The 21,502-nt window shown below is 32.5% G+C and overlaps 1 protein-coding gene across 1 annotated transcript; it reads right to left on the bottom strand.

Annotated features, from left to right (window-relative positions):
• Nucleotides 1-12,530: 12,530 nt before the first annotated feature.
• LOC149551173 (putative receptor-like protein kinase At1g11050) lies at nucleotides 12,531-15,608 on the bottom strand. The gene has a single exon (XM_089786755.1). It carries the CDS (start codon nucleotides 14,893-14,895, stop codon nucleotides 12,976-12,978), a length of 1,920 nt encoding a protein of 639 aa, XP_089642881.1. The 5' UTR covers nucleotides 14,896-15,608; the 3' UTR covers nucleotides 12,531-12,975.
• Between the last annotated feature and the right edge of the window lie 5,894 nt (nucleotides 15,609-21,502).

The raw sequence follows: 21,502 nt of genomic DNA, 5'->3' as shown, positions 1-21,502 counted from the left end.
TGTGATGACACTCCCTAGAATGTAGCCTAAGTCTCCTCGATAGAGTTTGTGTGTACCTCTGGTGGTGTACTTATTGTTGGATGTGTTTATTGTGGTTATTCACTTTCATTGATGATGATTGGTGATTTTTGGTTGATGTACTCTTGACATGTAGATTTTGACTTGAGCCTATCTCCTCCAACGCATTCTTTGTTGGCTTTTACCTTCCTTCTGTTCTTGGATCATTATGATGGATGTTATATCTTATGTTGGATGTAATTTGCTAACATGATTCTTTATATTGATGATTAGCATGTGATAGATGACACTATTTACTTATAGAATCATCCTATGCTTTATTTTGCATAATTAGATTTCTTATGTATATGTTGTAGCATGTTAGATTTCTTTCTGCATATGATGTAGTATGTTTTAGGAGTGACATTCCTACTATGATAATACCGATGATCTCTTCAGTGACTTGGGATGTTACACACGGAGGGATGGCTAGGGCCCACGATGGTCTAATGATGCTATTGACGATTGGGAGGAACTGCGCACTTAGATTAATTGTGTTTTATGATGGATGGTTATCTTTTACGATGATTGTTATATCCTTAGTGATGGATGGATGTATCAGGTATGTTATTAGTTTCATTTACTTGATTGTACTTGTATCATGGATTTAATAAGGTTGATGTATCATTATCTTTGTATTTTTATATCCTTTTGAGCCATTCATACCATGTGACATGTACAGTGGATGATTGAGCAATCTGAATTTATTTGCCAAGATGCATTTGGAACAAATGTATGTTATGGACTTTAGACTTTATATTATTCCTTCATGTGGATGTGGTAGTTGTTAGACTTAGTTTCAATTAAAATTAAGTGTGACTCAACGTCATGGGATCCTTAAGGAATGTACCTATTATGTATACTTACAGTTGATTGTATGTCATGGCTTTTGTGACTATATGTTTGATGTGGATGATGTTATCTTTCTTTCTTTTTTAAAAAAATGTTTGGCAAACTTAGTAAAACTTTAGGTTAATTCTTTTGGATCCTTTGGTGGGGCGTTACACACAACATCCTTCTACAAGCAAAACTAAATTAACACAAATAGCAATATCAATTATTTAGAATGAGAGTGTATGCAATACATAGAGATCCTTACATATATATGAGTGAGAAGGTAGTAGACAATGACTACCTACACTTCCAAATATGGGACACTTGTGAATACAATTAACAAGTGTTTGAGCAAGTGGGTAATGTGTATGCACTATGTGTCTGACAAAGTGAGAATGCATGTCTCAACAAGATGAAGTGAGACAAAAAACCTAAAAGTTCTTAACTTATACTAAAATAGTGTAAATATGACTATCTCTAAGCATGACATCAGCTAACTAGCTTAATAAAGTCACAATTTACACCACCAATTTCGATGAATATGAGATGATTTATTATGCATGCATAGGTCAAAAAAATTTCATTTAGAAGTGACTCTCAATATCTATTTTGTAACGCCCAGTCAAGAAACCCAAAAAAAAATTAACCTAAAGTTTCAATAAATTGTCTAACATTATTTTAGTTTGAAAAAAGATAATAACTTAACAACAACAGATATAATATAGAAAAAGCAATAACATGCACATAAGCACATACCATAAAATAGATTACAATTCTTAAGGGTCCCATGACATTGAATCACATTTAAGTTTAATAAATACTAAAACCAATATATAACACAACCACATTAAAGAATGACTATAAGTATGAATCCAATTAAATAATATACAATTATCTCAAATGCCACTTGGCAATAATTAAAATTCACAATCATCCATTGTACAGGTCACAGGGTATGAAAGGCTAAAAGAATATACATCATAAAATAGATTACATCATCTCATAAGATCTCTTATAATAAAGTACAATACGATAGAGAACAACCATCCATAAAAAATTATACGATCAGAAAGATGGGTACAACTACACAAACACATCCAACAATGGCATCCAACGGTCGGATCTCAATGGTAAAAGTAAAAAGCACTACCATCCAACCTCGTGGTAACCCAAAAGGGGTCCACTCCCATTGCACTGAGGAGATAGTCTCAAGTCCAAAATAGGATAACAAACTCAAAAGTCAAAACCAACATCTAGGTTCAAGGAATCACCTGAAAGAAAATTATCTCAAAGGGTACCAAGACACAAGTATCAACGAATCCCAGAAGCAAAAAAGACACATAGGAAATCTACTATGCAAGTGGGAAAGTGTCATTGTATGAGCCAACTCTAAGGTTACCCTAGCGGCCACTACGGACTTCAGACCCCCTAGTGTCTCTATTCAGCATCAGTATACTTTTGCAAAGCATCGAAATCCTTTTGTACAGACAAAGCATACTAACAAGTCAGATCTAAGGTTACCCTGGTAGTATTTTAATACTCCAGACCCCCTAGTGACTTTCTATGGTACCAGTATCTTATTAATTCATTTTAAACCCATTTAATGAAATATTATCACTTATTAGAATAACCTGCAATGGATTACCCACTAGCCTCTTTAGGGCCTCAGCCTCCATTGCAAGCCACTTCCCAACATGACATACAGATAACCTACCCTAAGATGAACAAAAGAAAAAGATCTCAAATGACCCTAAACCACACATGAGTTCTTAAACAAGCAACTAGAAGGCACTGAAATATCATTGATCAAAATCATAGATTTTACCAATACGATCATCCTAACAAGACAAATCCAAAATCAAGTATACATATACCAACCAATGACATTACATGGCATCACCAAAACAAATCACAATATCACCTCAGTCCTATACAAGCAACTAGAAAGCAATCCAAAGATAATCGATCGAAGACTCAAGGGTTTTATCAGGAAAGTCACACCATTCACTTCAATCCCACACAAGAAACTAGAAAGCACATCAAAACATCTGATCAAACTCATCATAGCACACATATGACACATCACCATAGTCAGGTATAAAAGATCATGTAGACAACATCATCATGACATCGCAGACAAAACTCTCCAACCTTTGGTAAACATCTTGACTGGCCAAAGCTAAGTCAAACCTTGAAAACCGCAACACCAGTAAATCACACGTCACATAAAGTACATACAATATAACTTTCTCAATACCTTAGATTATGAAAAAACAAAGGTTTTATTTCCACTTATAGGTTTTCAAGTTCTCTTTTTTGTTTTCAAACACAAAGATTTAATAACAACCAGGGGTTTCGGTTTTCATTTTTATGTTCAGGACACAAGAATTTGAAACACAAGAACAATAAACTCACAATGAGGTTTCAAATTAAATCACAGATAATTCTATAACGGAAATCAATTTTTTCAAACAAGGGTTTCAACCCAGAGAAATTCTGAAAATAGAAACACAAAAAACACGGAGAAGATAGGAATTTGAAGAACAAGCAACTACTGCACAAACCCACAAGATCCTACTTGGATCTTATGCTAAAACAATGAACATGCAAACCCACAAGAATCTTCCTTTTCCTTTGAAAACCCTCTTTTTTGAAATTGGCTCCTCCAAATCTCTGTGTGTAGAAATGAGCTCAAATCTCTTGATAAAGAGTTTTGACTCTACCTAGGGTTTCTGATTTTCAAACATGCAAAGGCCTTTCCTTAAAAATAAACTTTTATTATTTAATCCTTTCATGAACATTTAAAGAACTTTTTAATTAAAATATTCTTTAATATTTTATTTTCCTCCACTTTATTGATTAGTGCAAGCATTATTTAAAGCATAGTTTATTATTTAAATTAATAAGAATAATTAAAGCTTACTATTTAAATGCAACTCTACTTTAATAATTATTAATTAAATAATCATAATAAAAAAATATTAAATCTTTAATCTTTTAATACTTTAATTCTATTTTTATCCAACTTCTTAAATTTGGCTTTTAAAATAAATATTTTAAATTGAAGTACATATTTAATTAATTAAATAACATCATATTCTAATCTTTCTTTAACCAATTTTCTAAATTTAGACTTCTGATTTTATACTTCTTATTTAAAGCATAAATTTAATTAGTTTTTAATTAATCAAATATTCACATATATTTTTTGTTTAATCAAATAATATTTATTACTCCACAAGGCAAGAGCCTACAACACAACGGTAACTTGTGAGCCTCTCATGTGGGAGGTCTTGGGTTCAAATTCGCTTAACACATAAATATAATTAATTACAACAAATAACAATAATTAATCTAGGCTTCGACCGTTTACTAATCCAAAAAATAAAACAAAAAAATATTTATTACTCGACTAATAATATTATTTAGAGTTTATTATTAAAATAAAACTCCTAAATAATTATTATTAAATGAAATAAATATAAATATGCAAAAATTAGAACTTTAATTAAATCTTATAAATTTACCTATTTTATTTAATTAATTTTTCAATTAAATATAATTAAATATTGAATTTTCTTTATAAAATTTCATTAAATTATCTTTTAATTTGATTTAATTATAACTAAAAATCACAACAGACCCACAAAACCAAATACGACAACTCAACTAAATACAAAGAACATAATCAAACTCTAGGGTCAAAATCATGAATTTAGGTCACTTGACTAATTCAGACAGGTAAACTAACTCAGATACTTGTCCTACTTTCTAGGACAATTGGCTTAGGATTTAGGATTCCAACTCAAGAATTATCTCCCCACTTATACCATTGAAATACTACAATAGGGTACGCTCATCCTAGCAATTCAGGGAAGTCAATACCTGGTACCTGCAATCTACATAAAATCCACACATGTACATACTCATATATTCTAAACTAAATAGGAAATGGCAGGGAGTGGTACATCATGTAGATCCCTACTAGCAGGTGACTTCGACTCCCTCCCTCAACCACATCAGACACATCAAACATAAAGTAAAACATACACATACACCATACACATGCAAGTATGGGGTAAGTATCCATAAAACTGCATATAAATAATTCATCTAACATCATGCAATAACTGAAATTGATGTGTGAACATACATATATTATCATAGAAATAATCCTGAAATAACTGAAATAACTAAATAACTCATCACATAAATCAACTGGGAATGAAATACATTTAATATAATATGGTAACCAAGTACCGATAATCATAAACATAAACATAAAACAGGCCTAAAAGAATCTGACAATATAACATAAAAGTCAACCAAGGGTAGGCATTGCATATTTATATACACCCCAAAAATTGTTAGTTACAACTACCAAAAATAATTACAACTAGTTAATAAATAGTTGTACTTATACCTATGCATATGCTATAAATGCCAATAAAGTTGCACCACTCTTCTACTTAAATGTGAAAATCTTGTGTGCTTGATCAATGTACATCTAAAATATTTTAATAGAATTTCAATTAAATATTTTTAATGATTTCTATGATACCATTAGTCTAGGAACAAGGAGCTACATCATAACAATTTTCATGTTCTTTTCATTGTCAAAATCATTCCAAGCTCTTTACAAAAACACACATTTACAGTTTTTGCTATTAGGATAAGAGCATCCACATATAAAGATAACATAACCTATAAGTTGAACACTTTCTCTAGTAGTCTTGTTTAACAACTCTTCAAGTTTATCAATATATAGACTGAATAGGATAAGGGAAAGCAAATGTCCCTTTTTAACTCAGATGTTGTTGCCAAAACATTCAAACATCCATTTCTTTGTTATTGTTTCAACTATGACTTGATCATAGAGTTTACACATTGTAGATCTAAGCTTATTAGGGATCCAACATTTCTCCATTATATTCTAAAGTTTGTCCCTAGGAATTGTGCCAAGACTATTTTGAAATCAATAAAGCAACAAAAAGCTTCTTCCCCTTGAGAGTCTCAAACTTTCTCAATGAATTGTCAAAGAGTAATACAATGATCAATAAACTTGCTTGCCCTTGCATTGATTTTCCTTCCTTTTCTACCCAAATGCCAATGCTACACTTTATCATACTCCTAAAAAGCTTTAAAAAGGTGGAGTTAATTATACTACTAGGATAGTTCAAAGAATTGTTAATTTCTCAACTTTTGGGTAGAGGCTATGTAGCCACAATTTTTTTCAACCATACCATAGGGACACCCAATTTTTTTTGAAAAGATGTTTACAAAACAATGCAAAGTTATGTTATTGAATTTCTAGGTTCGATTGTATAAAGATTTTTCCCTTCAATGTTTCAAATCACATATGTGATACATCATTAGGATGCAAGAGAGTCAAAGAGAAGATATCACATAGTAAGAGAGTCAAAGAGAAAGATATCCTATGCAATTGCTAAGCTTACTTTGGCTAGCAGTCATTGATCAAGCTTTTTAGGAGGAAATTGTGGAGCTAATGACCCCATGGTCATTATATTTTGTTGCTTATTATTTTACCAACCATCGTAAATAGAATGTTTGAATTAAATTATTTATAATAAACTTTAAAACTAAAACTTAAAAAGAAGAAATGAGAGGAAAAATATGAACAAAGAGTCTTTGGTCCAAGTCCAGGCATCTAAACCAAGAATAGTATATGGATCTCTACATCATGCACTATAGTCTTACACAAACCATGATTAAAAAGACTCAAAATTTGATGAAAACTAAGGTTTGTACTTTGGATAACCTGAAAAACCTAGAATTAGAAATATAACAACAAATATTATACATCAGAGATAAAAATCAACAAGATATTCATATCAAAGTAGTGGGAGAAATTGCAATGGTGATAATGGCATATACCCATGTCAAGTCTATCCTTATATGTTAGGCCCCACTTCAATTAAAGTGTCTTTAAAGCACTCATGACTAAGAGAATTCAAGAATAGTCAACTATTTTTAATTCATTTTGAGCATGTCAAAATCATTTGAATGGTTGAAAAGCCATTCAATTTCTGTATTGACTCGTTTTTGTTTTTGTTTTTGGCATGCATTGTCAAAAAAAAAAAATATTCACGTCACAATTGACACAGGAGGAATTATAATGCTACTTATTGCAAACCCATGTCAAATTTTCCTTATGCTTTAGATCTCACTTATATTAGTGTGTATTTTAATAACATGTATAAGAAAAATTCAAGAATGGTTAACTATATTAGATCCTGCCTTCGGCAAAAATACTAACAAAATTGTTTGATGCAAAATAGGCTATTAATTTAGCAAATAAACATTGAGAATTTTTAACCATATACATATATTCTATAGTTTATGAGTATCATGTAAATTTTTAAAATCTTAAAAAGAAATTAATTGAGAGTGTCGGTAGCATAATTTAATGGCCACTGTGTAATGCTAATTTATTTACTTTTAATACAATATTTAATGCATTTACTTTTAATACAATATTTAATGACATAATTTTAATGCTAACTTACTTTTCTATACAACAATTTTGTAGGGGGATACAAAAGGCAAAGGCAAGTGGATACAGAAGATACAGTAGCTGGGAAGAGATTGTTACAACCTCCTCATGTCGTTGATGGATACGCAAAGAGCTAGAATAAAATCCTATTCGTTGTGTAGCAATTTTTCTTTATACTAATATATCGGAATTAAATCAATTGTGTTGGGTGTGGTGTGATTTCAACTAGGTATTTCTAAACTTGTGTTTTGTTCTGCATGAAATTAAAATTACATCCTTTGAGATTTGCTTTAGGTAAATACATGTTGCTTTCTTAGATGATTTTGTGCTCCTTTGAAATTTAATTTTGTTGTTTTTTGAAATGATTTTGTGCTCCTCTAGAATTCTAATTGTGAAATTTGTATTTGAGACAAAGATTTTTGGGATCTAGATTTTTTATGAGTTTTTGAGGTTTCAAAGGAATCTTTGAAGTGATTTACTCATCTTTTTCCTTTTCTCTTTGCTACTTTGTTTAGATAGCAAATGTAGGTTTTGTTTTGCATGAAACAAAAATTGCATCTGTAAAAATTTGCTTCAGGTAAAATTTTGTTTTTTTCCTAGGATGATTTAGTGGTCCTCTTAAATTTTAATTATGATATTTTGAAGCTTTTTTGTTTTTTGAGGTTCTTAGATTTTTGAGGTTTCGCAGGTTAAAGTGGGTTACACATCTTTTCTCTTTTCTCTCACCTATTTTTGTTTAGATAGTTGTGTTTCTAAAATTTAATACATTTTTATCCCAAATTAAGAATTTTTTTGGGGGTTTGAGGATTTTGAGGTTTCAAGGTTTAAAGTAGTTTATACATCTTTTCCCTTTTCTCTCATCTATTTTTTCCAGAGAGTTGTGTTTCCCTTTTCTCTCACCTATTTTGTTTAGATAGTTGTGTTCTTGAAATTTAATACATTTCTAGCAAAAGTAGGTAGTGGTGAGATTCTTAGTAAAACCAGTTTAAGCTACAACAATTGAATCCCAAATAATAAGAATGTTTTATTTTAGTCTAAGACTTTTGACGAGATTTGTGAGGTTTCAGGATCTTTTCCCATTTCTCTCTCCTATTTTATTCAGATACCTATGTTTCTGAAATTCAATACATGTTTGGCAAAAGTAAAAAGAACTAAGCCAGAAAGCAATGAGAATGAAATCCAAAATAACCAAAAGATGAATATAAATAAGCAGTAATGGGTATTCCCAACAGTAAAACTATTTTCTAAAATTGTAATAAATTTTCCCCATGACAGTAGTCTCAACTAGTTTTCCATATAGTCCAGCTAATAACAACGAAGCACTATTTGATTCAACAAAGATACATTGCTTATGGATTACCAATAATTATAGTACTTGCAAATCAAGAGTAATTTGACAGTTAAAACTTCAAGTGAAGGGGATCGTTATTGCAGTTGAGTTTGTTAATTAATAATTATATATAAGAATGATCCATACCTCTACATTAACTTAGGTAGATGCTTTGTAAAACAGAGAAACATTAAGTCATAGGATATTTGCTATTTCCCTTCTTATATATTAGTATTCTACATTGTAAAGCAATAGAATAAAATAGATGACCTACAAACTCAAAAGAAACAAGAAAGATAACACTTTCATATTTACACATGTCATGATTTCATTATTTACATCAAATGCACCATGCATAGTCATGGCTGATTTTTTTTCCCTAGATGCCTTATACCAATTTCACAACTCACTTCCTCTACCACCCATTTGTTGTATGCCAAGTATTGTTTTCCATACCATCTTCTTGAAATCTTTAAATCTATATTTTCTTAATCATTTTATGGAGAACCTTATTGACTCAAACAAGATACTTCAATAGGAAAATAGGGAAATAAACTTAAAACAATCTAAGTGTGTCCCTGGACCTATTGGAAGAGCAATAGATATGGGGCCTAGATGAAATAGTGATCCATGTGAAAGTTGTTGAAAAAATGGAAAGATAATATGGTTGGCAATCTTCTATGAACTTTGGGTTGGAAGCAAAAAAATATATTGGGTAACCTATTACCATTAGTCATGGTAATGTAGGTCTGATTTTTTACCTATACAGACAATTGTTTGAGCTTTATGGTTATGTCTGGTAATGTTTTACCATTCATCATTTGCTTGTAAATAATATGGAAATGATCACAAGAGCTAGTGTATATAACTTATATTCCATGGTAATCGAGATGTCATGGACCTTATCTCTAGAATTAAGTATATAGATAAATGCTATATAACCTCCTGGTGGAAGAGCATTTTTTTAAGAGACCAATTATCCTCATTGCTAATTTAGACTGTGATGTTATGTTTTTTTAAGTTTGAAGAGGTCATATGTAAATGGAATTGAATTCCATTTTTCTTGGGCAATTTATTCTCATATTTACAAGGAGATTGATGTCGAATTACTCTCGCAGAAAGAAAATATTAAAATGCAAAATGAATCATGCCCTGTACCTACTCATCTATGATGGATTGACACCTCCAATTAGATTGTATACAAAGTCATAACAAATTTTGTATATGGATGTAATCTAAATTTGCATAATCATTTTTAAAATAAACAAAAATAAACTGCCATAGCCAGAAACTTATTCTTGTGCTTCAAAGCTCAATTATTTGCATGACCATTTTATTTTGCTTTTACCTACTAGCATGACATTTTTCGTTGCCACTCTAAATTGATCCACAATTCCAATAATTTTTTTATCGCCAGTAGTCGTCTTCCATGCCATTGTGCATCAAGCACTTCCATATTTTGCAGCTAATAGACTATTATATTCATGTTTCTCCATCTAGTCACATGACCCAGTATAAGCCTCTTAAAATCCATTGCAATTGAGCGAAGGATAGACTTTGCTAGGACTGGGCATTGTAATGTGAAGAACCCTTAACAAAATAATTAATTATGTACAGATCCTCATGATGCCACTTGGCTCAAGAAATGCATGGTGGAATAGAGAAAATAAGCTCCCTAATATAGTTGTTGAAGCATAGAAAGCCCAACATTTCACCAGGCTACATCCCCTTTTCCATTTGGCAAGTTACAAATAACTAACATCTAGAGTTCAAAAGGGACACAACAGACATGTGACCCATTGTAAAAGATAGGAAACTTTTTTTGGCTATTTAAAAAAATCATACTATTTTCACTGATAGGCATTTATTTGTTAATATGAATTATAAAATATAGTTACACAAGTCGTCCACATTTTTTTGAAATGAGGACCAATTTAATTTATAACATTGTCTATTTTTGGTGATTGAAAATTATATTGTATCAATATCTTTTTCAAATAGCTAAACTATCTTATTCTACATGATAGACAAATTAGCTAAAAATATTTGGTCAAAATTAGAAATAAGTTATTAAATACAAGTTCATTGTGCAACAATCAAACATTCTCTAAACCTATAAAGGGAAGAGGTCTACTTCGCGAACTTTTAATCACCATTTAATGGTTAGGTCCCTAAGTAATGATATTTCATACAGGGGATATCATTATATCTCAACTTCCACCTCACCTGCAATTGTAGTATGGAACCACCTAGACAAAAATATATATGATTATAAAAAATAGGATGTAGGGCAAAATAACTTATTATAAAAAATGGATAATTGTATATTACTGGATAGGTTTTAGGACATCTCTACTCCACATTATGTTTCATCTACCTTCTGTTAAGAAATCACATCTAAGTTGGGCATCCCTGCCTGATACCTATATACTTATTCTTCCAAACTATTAGTGTATAAAGACAAAAAGTGACAAATGCACATTTGTAGTGTATTTTGAAATTTTTATGAAAGGTATCGCCTTGTTTCATAGAGAATTACGTGAGCGTGAAGAGATTTTACACGAGTAATGTTATATGGATTTTTTTGGGCATATGCACATGCACAACTATTTAAAAATTTATGTTTGATTGGATAGCTTCGAACAGAGCGTAAAAAGAGTTGTAGTTCTTTCATAAATATATGACAATATTTTCTACTAGATGCGAGGTTAATGACTTCTCGTTCTATAGCACTCAAAATGGTCTTCTATTTCTTCTCAAAAGCATATTGTTAACTACATCATGAGGGTTTTACTACCTTCTTTGAATACATTAAATCAATCTTCTATAATTAACAAAACTTAAAAATTAATGGCATCTAGCATTTCATTTCCAAATCAAAAATAAATATACAACTTGACTGAATTCTTATCCTACATCCCACCACACTAAAAGAAGGAACTTTGGCACTTGCACCCCTTGTTTAATTCCCTTTGAGCATGTCAAACATCATTTGAATGTTTGAAAAGCTATTTAATTGTCGTGTTTACTTTCATTTTTTTATTTTGGCCTTCATCCTTAGAATAGATAATTTGCATTCATGTCAAAATGGGAATGGAGAATGTAATGGTAACAATTGCATACTTATGTCAAATTTATCATTGTTTTTTAGGCCACACTTCAATTAGAGTGCCTTTTATGTAATATCAATTCTATAAGTAGCATAATCTTTCGTGATTTTTTCTCTAAGAGAAATTAAATTATGATCAACGCATCAATCCTTATTAAAAACTAGTTATGATCTCTATATCTTTTATTCACCACCTTGATCAAATTAGAGCACATATCAACATTATCATCTCTGTATCTTTTATTCACCACCTAGATCAAATTAGAGCACATATCAACATTACCATGCACAACATTATTAGAGCATTCTCTCAACAAACATGATCATTGACTTCCCTGCATGCTTGTTTATGATGTTTTAACATTGCTCCAAGTCATTTAATTAGTGCACCTAGGGGCTTAAGGAGAAGATGCCCCTTGTTAGTAGCTTCCTAAACTAAATTTGTGAATGCGTATTTTTCAAATTCAAATCTCAAGCACAAAGGTGAACAACTTCCAAGTATCAATTTACTAAAAGTCCATCACAATAATGAATAGAAAACACACCACCTTATGATTTTGTATTTAACTTCAGCTTTATCCTAATTGACATATTTAAATTAATAAAATAATGAATAAGTCTAAAAAAATGTGATTTATTCACATGCATACATTCAACTTAACCAATTTCAAATACTCACAATCCAATGAGTAAATTGTCCATCTTAAAATTGAATAATTTTCACACATACATTTAACTTGCCCAATGTGAAATATCCATTACACACATACATTTGACTTTGTATGTGACTTGCCCTATGTGATATATCCACAATCAAACTAGAGTTTATTAATTATTTTAAGATGAGCTAAGTACCATGTATTCCTAAGAAATTGAGGCATATTTGAATCCAACCAGGAGTGTGGTGATACATGAGTGTTGAATGGACGAATGAAGGTGTTTTAATAATGTCCAAAGGACCAAAGTAACTTTTAGGACTCAAATCAACATGCAACCCTATGAAGAATGTCAAAGAGCCTATAATCTCCTCCTAGGATCAATGAGTTTCTTGTAGTCTACTCTTTTAAGATAAAATATTTTGCAATGGATTTTGATAGTAAAATTTACAATTTGTACACCACCAATCTAACCTTACCTTCCAGTTTGGTAGGAATTCGTGGAAATACTTGAAATTGCCATTGACCCGCTTCCATAAGACGTCCTCTCTGTTGCCACTGAAGATGCAAGTGAATCCCATCGACTCACAATGCTAGAGAAAGTGGAGGGGGGTGTGTTTGGCAGAGCTAGAGGATGACCTGGACGATCGACAGACTCCAGTTCGGACAAAACCTGTTGAATCGACGGCCTACATGCTGACCTAGCATCGACGCACTGCAACGCCAAAAAAACCACTCGCTCCATCATCTCTTTCCCCTCACCCTCGTCTCGAATTCCCTCCTCAATCACCTCCTCCGCATGTCCCGCCTCCGCCAACTCATATGCCCACTCGGACAATACGTGGCTTTCCGGGCCCACCACATCTAGGGCCCTCCGCCCACTCACAAGCTCCAGCAACAAAACCCCAAAGCTATAAACATCACTCTTATCTGTGAGATGACCATACAGAGCATACTCAGGTGCCACATAGCCCAACGTTCCCACCGCCCTTGTGGTATAATGTGTCTTACTGGATTCCTCCTCTTTGAACCTCGCCAACCCAAAATCTGCCACGAGGGCATTCAAGTCCTCATCCAACAGTACATTCGCCGCTTTCACATCCCGATGAATAATCGCCGGTTTGGCGTCACAATGTAAATAAGCGAGTCCGCGTGCCACTCCAACGGCGATCCGATGTCGTTGAGGCCACGTCAGCAAGGGCCTACCTATGCCACGTCGAAAAAGATAATCTGCCAAGCTGCCATTTGTCATCAAGTCATAGATCAGGAAATGTCGGTGCCCCTGCTTGCGGGAGCTGACGTGGATGCAGTAGCCCTTCAGTGGCAGCAGGTTCCGGTGCTTCACACTGCTGATGATGTGGACCTCGTGCTTTAACACATCATCGCCTTTTGTCGTCAGGTCGTTAAACCGCTTGACGGCGATCTGCTGGCCGTCGGGAAGAGTCCCCCGGAAAACCGTCCCGAAACCGCCTTCGCCGATCACGTTACTTGCCGCGAAATTTCCCGTCGATAGCCGGAGATCAGAATAGCGGAAGAACAGCAGACCGGTCGTCAGATCGACGCTCTCCCGCAGCAGCTGCGATTCTCTACGGCTCAGCAGAAGCCGCTTCAATCCCCAAAATTTTCGCTTTGCGGCGAAGATACTGATGAAGATCAAGATCGCTGCGACTGGAATTAAAACACTAAGTGCTAGGGTTTCTTTCTTCCTGCTGCGGGGATTCGAACCTGCGACCGGGGATACTAGATCCGGCAAGTTCTGCGCGCTGAGAAGACAGTAAGCCGCGTCCGGGCCGAGCTTTTCGTAGGCATTAATGGCTCCCCCGACATACACAATCACAAAGAGCTCGCAGCTATTTGAGGCATTTCCGTCTCTCTCTTTTGCCATGAATTGACGGAGAACATTAACCATGGCGCGTATGCAGGCGTGACAGAAAAACTGGCTCTTGCGGCCGTCGCAGGATCTCTTGATTTCGGAAGTATTGACGGCCTTTTCGAAGGAAATTCTGTTCTGAATACTGTGACAGTGCGTAGGGCCATTGACAAAATCTTGCGGCTGAATTTCGCAACCACGAAATACATTATTCTGTGCGGGCACTCCTTGGGACTCCATTTGCCGTTGTATGGCGGAAATGCATGCCCTAGAAGTCTGAATGTCCTGCAAAAGAAACGAGCCGGTTCTGTGCATCCATGAGAAAAGCAAGATCCGCAGTAAATCATCAATGGCCTCGCAGCAGTGCGATCCTTCTTTACATTTTTCTACGATCCACGGATGAGAAGACAAATAACTCACATTAAACGGACAATTTAGGGTTTCCGCTGCCGCTGGTGAGATCTGTAACGCTCCAGCGGAAGTCAACAACAATATCAGAAAACAAATCAAGATAATTCCACACATGGCTCACCCTAAATCAATCTGCAAAACATTTCAGCACAAAAAACCCTTTAAATTACAGTTTGCTCTTCTCCAGTTGGGAAGTTTCCCAACATATCAGTTAATGCTTTCCAGCAAATGATCCAGAGATCGGAACAAACATTTTTTGGAAAAGCAAAAATACTCAATTGAGCGTCATTGAAATCAGAATTCACATGGCAGGCATTCTCCAGCTTTGCTTATTAATGCAAGAAAATTTTGTGCCTTTCATAGAATAAATGTTTAATTTCAAATTGCAGAGCAAAACAGATAAAGCTGAGAATAAAAAATTGAAAAACAGTCTGATTTTATTTCCCAGTAGGTCGACAAGAATAAAAAATTGAAGTGCAGTTGCACATGTTCGCCATTGGCATCTGTATATAAAACAAATCACTGTCAGATGGCATCTGTATACAAAACACAGATAATGCAACATATACAAGCCAATTCCACCTAAACCATAAACAAGTTTGAATCTTTAAATATAAAGAAGATGCTAAAATACAAAGCATCCAGTGTACTGTACAGTGGTACACCCAAATTCCATGACATGATTCTACCAAATAGCCTAAATAATTGCAACTTGCAGAGGACAGTGATGAGGCCATTGGAGAATGGTCAAGTCGAGTAGTGATCGTTTAACCACTTGAAATGTGAAGAATTATGAACTCTCTCTGAATTACAGATGAAGGAAAGATCGATGTGAAGCACTACCGCGGGGAATTTGCTTATATTTAAAACAATGTCTGACCTAATTCAAAATGGAGATGAGTTTTTTTTTTTTTTTTTTTTTTTTTTTTCCTAAGTTTTGTTTTGTTTTTTTTTTTCCCTTTAATTTGAGAATTTTCATACGTTAAGTTATTATTATTATGGAATATGGGAGTACCAACATTTTTTAGCCATTACTATCTTGACTTCATCTAGCATAATGGCAAAGACATATGTTTTTAGGATAACTCGACTTTTAGTACGCTCTTTAAGAACTTTTCAACTTCCCCAGTGTATCAAAGACCACATTTTTAGAATTTACTTATTTTAGAAACTTCAGTTTTATTAGTTTTTTATGTTTTATTTTCTTTATTATAGGTCATTTTGATCATTTTGAGAGGAAGACAAGATTTTTGGAGAACAAAACAGGATAACGAGAGATTTTCGCGGAAAGAAGTTAGAGGTTATGCATTAAAATTTTGAAGTAAAAAGAATTTTTTTAAAGCTTGGCAGTGAAGTCTATAGTTGGTTTTTGGTTTTCTTCTTCTTAACAAATCAACTTGGTGCTAGAAGGTAGGGGTTTTAAAATCTCTTTGTAATTTATGTTGGAAAGATTGTCTTCTCTATACTTTCTTAATTGTGAATTTAACTTTGAGTTTGAATAAAGACCTTTGATTTTCTCACACATAAAGATTAGTAGAGTTTTCTTGTAAGTTGTGCTTATGGTATAATTGATATTCTGAGAAAGTTTGTTTGGAAATCTTAGGAGAGAAGCTTTAAAAGAAATCATAATATTGGTATTTATAATTACTTTTTATACCACTATATCTAAATTTAATTAAAATGTATAGCTATATTCTTGAATTTGAATAAATTTGTTTCCAGTTCCTACATGTTGGGTTGAGGGTTTGAAGCATATGTTTTTTCTATAACATTCATTTAATGTATTTAATTAAAAAATAAAGACATTGTTAGACACTCATTTAGATTTTATTAGTTATATATAAAATTATATAGGGTTATTTTGTATGAATATGGTCAAATATTGATTATTATGCTCAAACTAAGCCTATTTGAGCTTGATTTTTTAATTAGAGACACGTGAATAGTCACTCATAACTTTTGCAAAATATATAGTTAGGAAGGTACCTTATATGTGATTGTAAGTAAGTCTGTTATGAATACTTTTTTCCAATTTTCATGAAGATCTTATGGTTCAAATAAAAGTTATGCTCTCTTTTTCTAAACGGGTTACCTTCAAACTTGAATAGTGCTACTAGGAAGATTTATATTTTACACCATTCAAATGGCATTTTCTTCAAGGCTGATAATAATGAAAAATGTGTGAAATTAAAGTATCTTTTTCCATCGATATAGGTTGCAAATCCTTAGCATTCTGTATATGATTATAATATTAAAATTTCTGACTAATTTACATAGATAAAATACATAATAACTCATTAATATGCATTTCAAAATTATGTTTCTTTATTGTTAAATATTATTGGTGAACTTATTAAATAATTATTATATTTGAATTTAAATACACTAATATACCCTTTATAATTAAACTAAACTTTTGAAAATAGTCTAATCAAAATAATCTTGTATTTTTTTATGTGTGTTTACTTGAGGTTTTGTGGTATTTGTTTTGTGATGGTTTTGGAATTTTAATGTGATTTTTTATTTTGTGATGGTTGTTATGTGAACTGTTTAGCTTGCCAAACTAGAATGTGTACTAGAGACATCTTTTAGGATTTCTTTTATGATGGTTATTTGACTAGATGTCATGATGTACTTTATGATTCAAAACTGAGATTTGCGTTTATGAGATTTATTTGGTGAGCATTTATGATAACTTAGATTTTGAGAACTAATTGTTATTTTTGGGTTGCCTATTATGGAACCAAATTCTATCATTATTATTATTTTTGTGGTATGAGACACAATTGTGGTTTAAGAGCTTTTGGAAGGCTGTCTAGGTGCATTTCTATGGGAGTCACTTGCCATGGGCATCGAGGCCCAAAGTGGTTGCCAGGGTAACGCATTGTAAGTTGTGTAATAAGTGATAACATAATAATTAAAATATTCAGACACACGTTAAAAAGATAAGTTAGAGATATTGCCTAGCCCATCTCTTTAGTGCTAGTATAGGCTAAGGATGGGAATGGGATGATACATAGTAAGAGGTATGACTAATTTTCCTCATCTTTATGAGAGGATATTCTAGTTTTGCATAGGCATGTTGACGGTAATGGGATCCAAAGTGACCTATCCAAGGTAACTCAAGTATCATGACCATGTGATTGCACTCCCTAATATGTAGCCTTAGTCTCCTTCATGATTTTCATATTTGCCTCTGGTGTTGTACTTATTGTATATGTTACTTTTAGTGGTGTTTTATTATTGGATGTTATTTATTGTTTATGATTTACTCTCTTTGAAGACAATTGTCTATTTGTTGGATATTGTGATTTTGATAGTTGGTACTTGGTTTGGAAAGGAGTATTCCTTTAGTGTTATCTCTTTATTTCGATACTTGATTTATACTTGGTATCTATTTTTGACCTAGGTATTAGATGTTCATGTTGGATGATTATCTTTTCTTTATCAATAGTTTGTGTACCCTTCAAGTAGATTTGGTTATTAGGATTCCTTGCCTAGGATTGATTTTGTGTTTGATATTTGCATGTGGATTATATATTATCTCTTGCATGATAGGAGTGGGAGCTTGATAGGTAGTGACTTCTTAACATTTAGGCTCCCCTTAGATTGGAAAATGTTGGATGCTCTTTTGATGCAGTTGTAGGGTAAGGCCATGGTAATGGTTCCCACTTTTTGGTCAAGTTTGACACTAAAGTAGATATTTTTAACAAAAACTTGATTGTCAAATGCATATTGCTACAAAATTGTAAAGAATTTGATGATGATGTAAAGTAGTGATTTTTAGCATTTTTTTATCTAGTTTGTAAAAGTACTTTTTAATTTTTTTTTAAAAATTCAGTTGAAGTCCATTTTTCCACCTCCTTTGAGAAGTGGTTTATATGAAAATCGGCATTTTCAAAGAGTGACGAGTCATTTGATCAAGATAACTTTTTTTTTAAATCATAGTGACAAAATTCTTTCAAGGATAGAATAGTAACATCAATATCTAGCAATTTTAGTTGGTTTCATTCAATTTCATTTAAAAATATAGATTTTATTTAGTTGCAAAGTGATGCTAATGATAACTTAGACATAGCTTGTTTTTTATCAATATAATTTGAGTTGTATTTATTGAAATGAATTTTTTCTTGATTTTCTAGAAAGGTAGCACACATACCTTTGATGGACATATTTTTGGAAAAAAAAAAAAAAAAAATCTCATTATCTGTTTTTCTCGAAGCTTCAAATCCATATTTGTGAAATGGCCAAACAACCTATATGTAATAAAACTAAAAATTAAACATCATGATAAACACAATATATTCTAAAAATATAGTCATTGGAAAGCTTATTCAAAGTACGACAATTTTCTATATTTAGTTTTAGAATATGGACCTATTTAGCCCTTGTTTAAGCCCTCAAAAGGGAAAAAAACTGATAGAAAGTTGAGTAAGTTTGTAAAATTTCCAATTTTGGGACCTTTGAATGAAGCCCTTGGAGAGGCTTCATTCAAAGCCCCCTAAGGGATTATTTGGGTGGCCCCAAGGGCATTTGAACAAAGCCCCCTGGCCCACTTTTCGGCCACTTGGTGGCCCTAGGGGGTTCAAACGAAGCCTCCTGGCCCACTTCTTGGCCACCTATTGCCCCTATGGCAGTTGACACAAGGGGTTTTGAACAAAGCCCCTAGGGCCACGACTTTGAATGAAGCCCCTAGAAGATGATTTTCCCACATTTCATCTTATTTCTTTGTGATGAAAAGTGGGAACCATTATTGTGGCCTTATCCTGTATCATTATCATATTAACTCTAATCTTGGAGATTTCTCTTCAATTTATGCATCTTTGTATCATGTATCTCATATTTTGTGATCTGATGGGATGTTGCATTGTATTTTGATGTACTTGTATTCATTATCGCATACCTTGTGACATGTGTAGTGGATATTGTTATCTTAATGTACCTTATCATATTAGCTTTACTTATGTATTTTCTTATGAGATTATGTATATCTTATTCATTTATTATTGTTGATGTGTTAGTTTATTAAGGATATAAAAACATCCTAAATATTTTTCTTAATATTGATATATATATATATATATATATATATATTCCTTAATTAATATGTGTATTAATCTAACCGAGTATCATATGTAAATCAAGGATCATTTACTGATTGAGTGTCATACTCAACTAAGGACCAAATTACTTTGTTTTATCTTCACCAAGATAATGTTAGTGTGGTCCCATCAAGAGTCGCCTGCCCAATGGGACATAACTCCAATGTGGAGTCGCGTGCCCAATGGGACATGACTCTAATGTGAAGTTACATCCCATAAGGGATATGACTTAGTCCTTGTATTTAATCTAGCTTGCCCTACAAATTCAAATAAAGAACATTTTAATGCATTCTTCCTCATTTGACTTCACACAGTCTTGATCTCCCAAATTGATCGGTGTACATGAAAGTAAAGATAGAGTACATGCAAACTATTGTAGATTTAATAAAGACTATTGTATTTCATAGAAAAGTAATTCATATATTACTTATAATATATCAAATCCTTGTGCAATAAAGATGTAACAAAAGGAATTAAAAATCAAGTCAGAAAATTTCAACAATTATTATGGACATTGTACTTGAGATTAAACTTATTAGTTAAGCATTCTTATTAAAATTGTAATTATTGTAATTGTTGAGGAATGAAATTGTAATTGTAATACTTATGTGTATTTGATGTGTATGAGTATATTGCTTCTGTATTGTTACTTTGATGATGTATAAACTTTTTTTTAAATGATTCAATAAACATTATAACATAATAAATTTATTTCTCTTGGGTTCTCAAGCAAGGCTTTACAATTCAAACTTTTAAGTAGAAATGACACTCCAAAATTCATGGGACCACAAGCTTTAAAATTTCCCTTAAAAAATAGTACAACTTTATCTCTATTATTTAGGAAGCCTCCCTCTATGGGAACCCAACCTAATACATGTGAATGTCCTCACAATTTTATAACTACAAGAATCAACTACAAAAATATTATAAGAAAGTTGAAATGTGGAAGTGTCAATATATTTAATGACATCATAATCATGGTCCAAAACTAATCATATGCAAAAGACCTCATTTAGGGGATGTATAGTAGTGCATCCTAATTTTATAAACTTACACAGAAACATAGGTATGGTGTTTCTACAGCAAAGAATTATACTAGTAATGAAGGATGTGGACTATTTTTTTTTATGCCAATGTCATTACAACCCATCTAATGGGTATGTGCAAGATCATGGTCAAAACTATGGCCTTAAGTGGCAGTGAAAAACCAACAAATCAAGGTTATGTCAACTTGACACATAATTTTAAAGTAGTTCTGGACTTTATATCAAAAAGTTGCAAAAAAATAATCTGTAGGAAATTGAATGTAGTTTATAAACTACTAGGCCTTATCTAGAGAAAAAAAATATTTGATTGGTTAAAAGTTTGAATTTTAATGCAGTACTACGAAAATTTTAGGGCAAAAATAAAAGGTAGGTGTATGTCTAACCACCTTAATCAAAATCAAATGATAATATTTTTTAATATAACTATAGATATAAAAAGTAGAATCATGCCCGGATGAGATGCATATTTTTGGGTATTTCTATTCCAAATAAATAATTAAATATGAATTTTCTACTAAAACTTTTTCGAAATTAAAAAAATCCCGTGTCTAACCACCTTAACTAATTGAAAAT

This window comes from Cupressus sempervirens, chromosome 6 (assembly GCF_028749045.1).
Source record: "Cupressus sempervirens isolate cs-2001-9-10 chromosome 6, ASM2874904v1, whole genome shotgun sequence".
In the NCBI taxonomy this organism is placed as follows: domain Eukaryota; kingdom Viridiplantae; phylum Streptophyta; class Pinopsida; order Cupressales; family Cupressaceae; genus Cupressus; species Cupressus sempervirens.
Note: the sequence above shows the minus strand (reverse complement) of the source record. Positions and strands in the feature narration are given on the sequence as shown.

Excerpts from the sequence above, each read along its gene's own strand:
- LOC149551173 (XM_089786755.1), bottom strand. The coding sequence starts at position 14,895 with ATGTGTGGAATTATCTTGATTTGTTTTCTGATATTGTTGTTGACTTCC.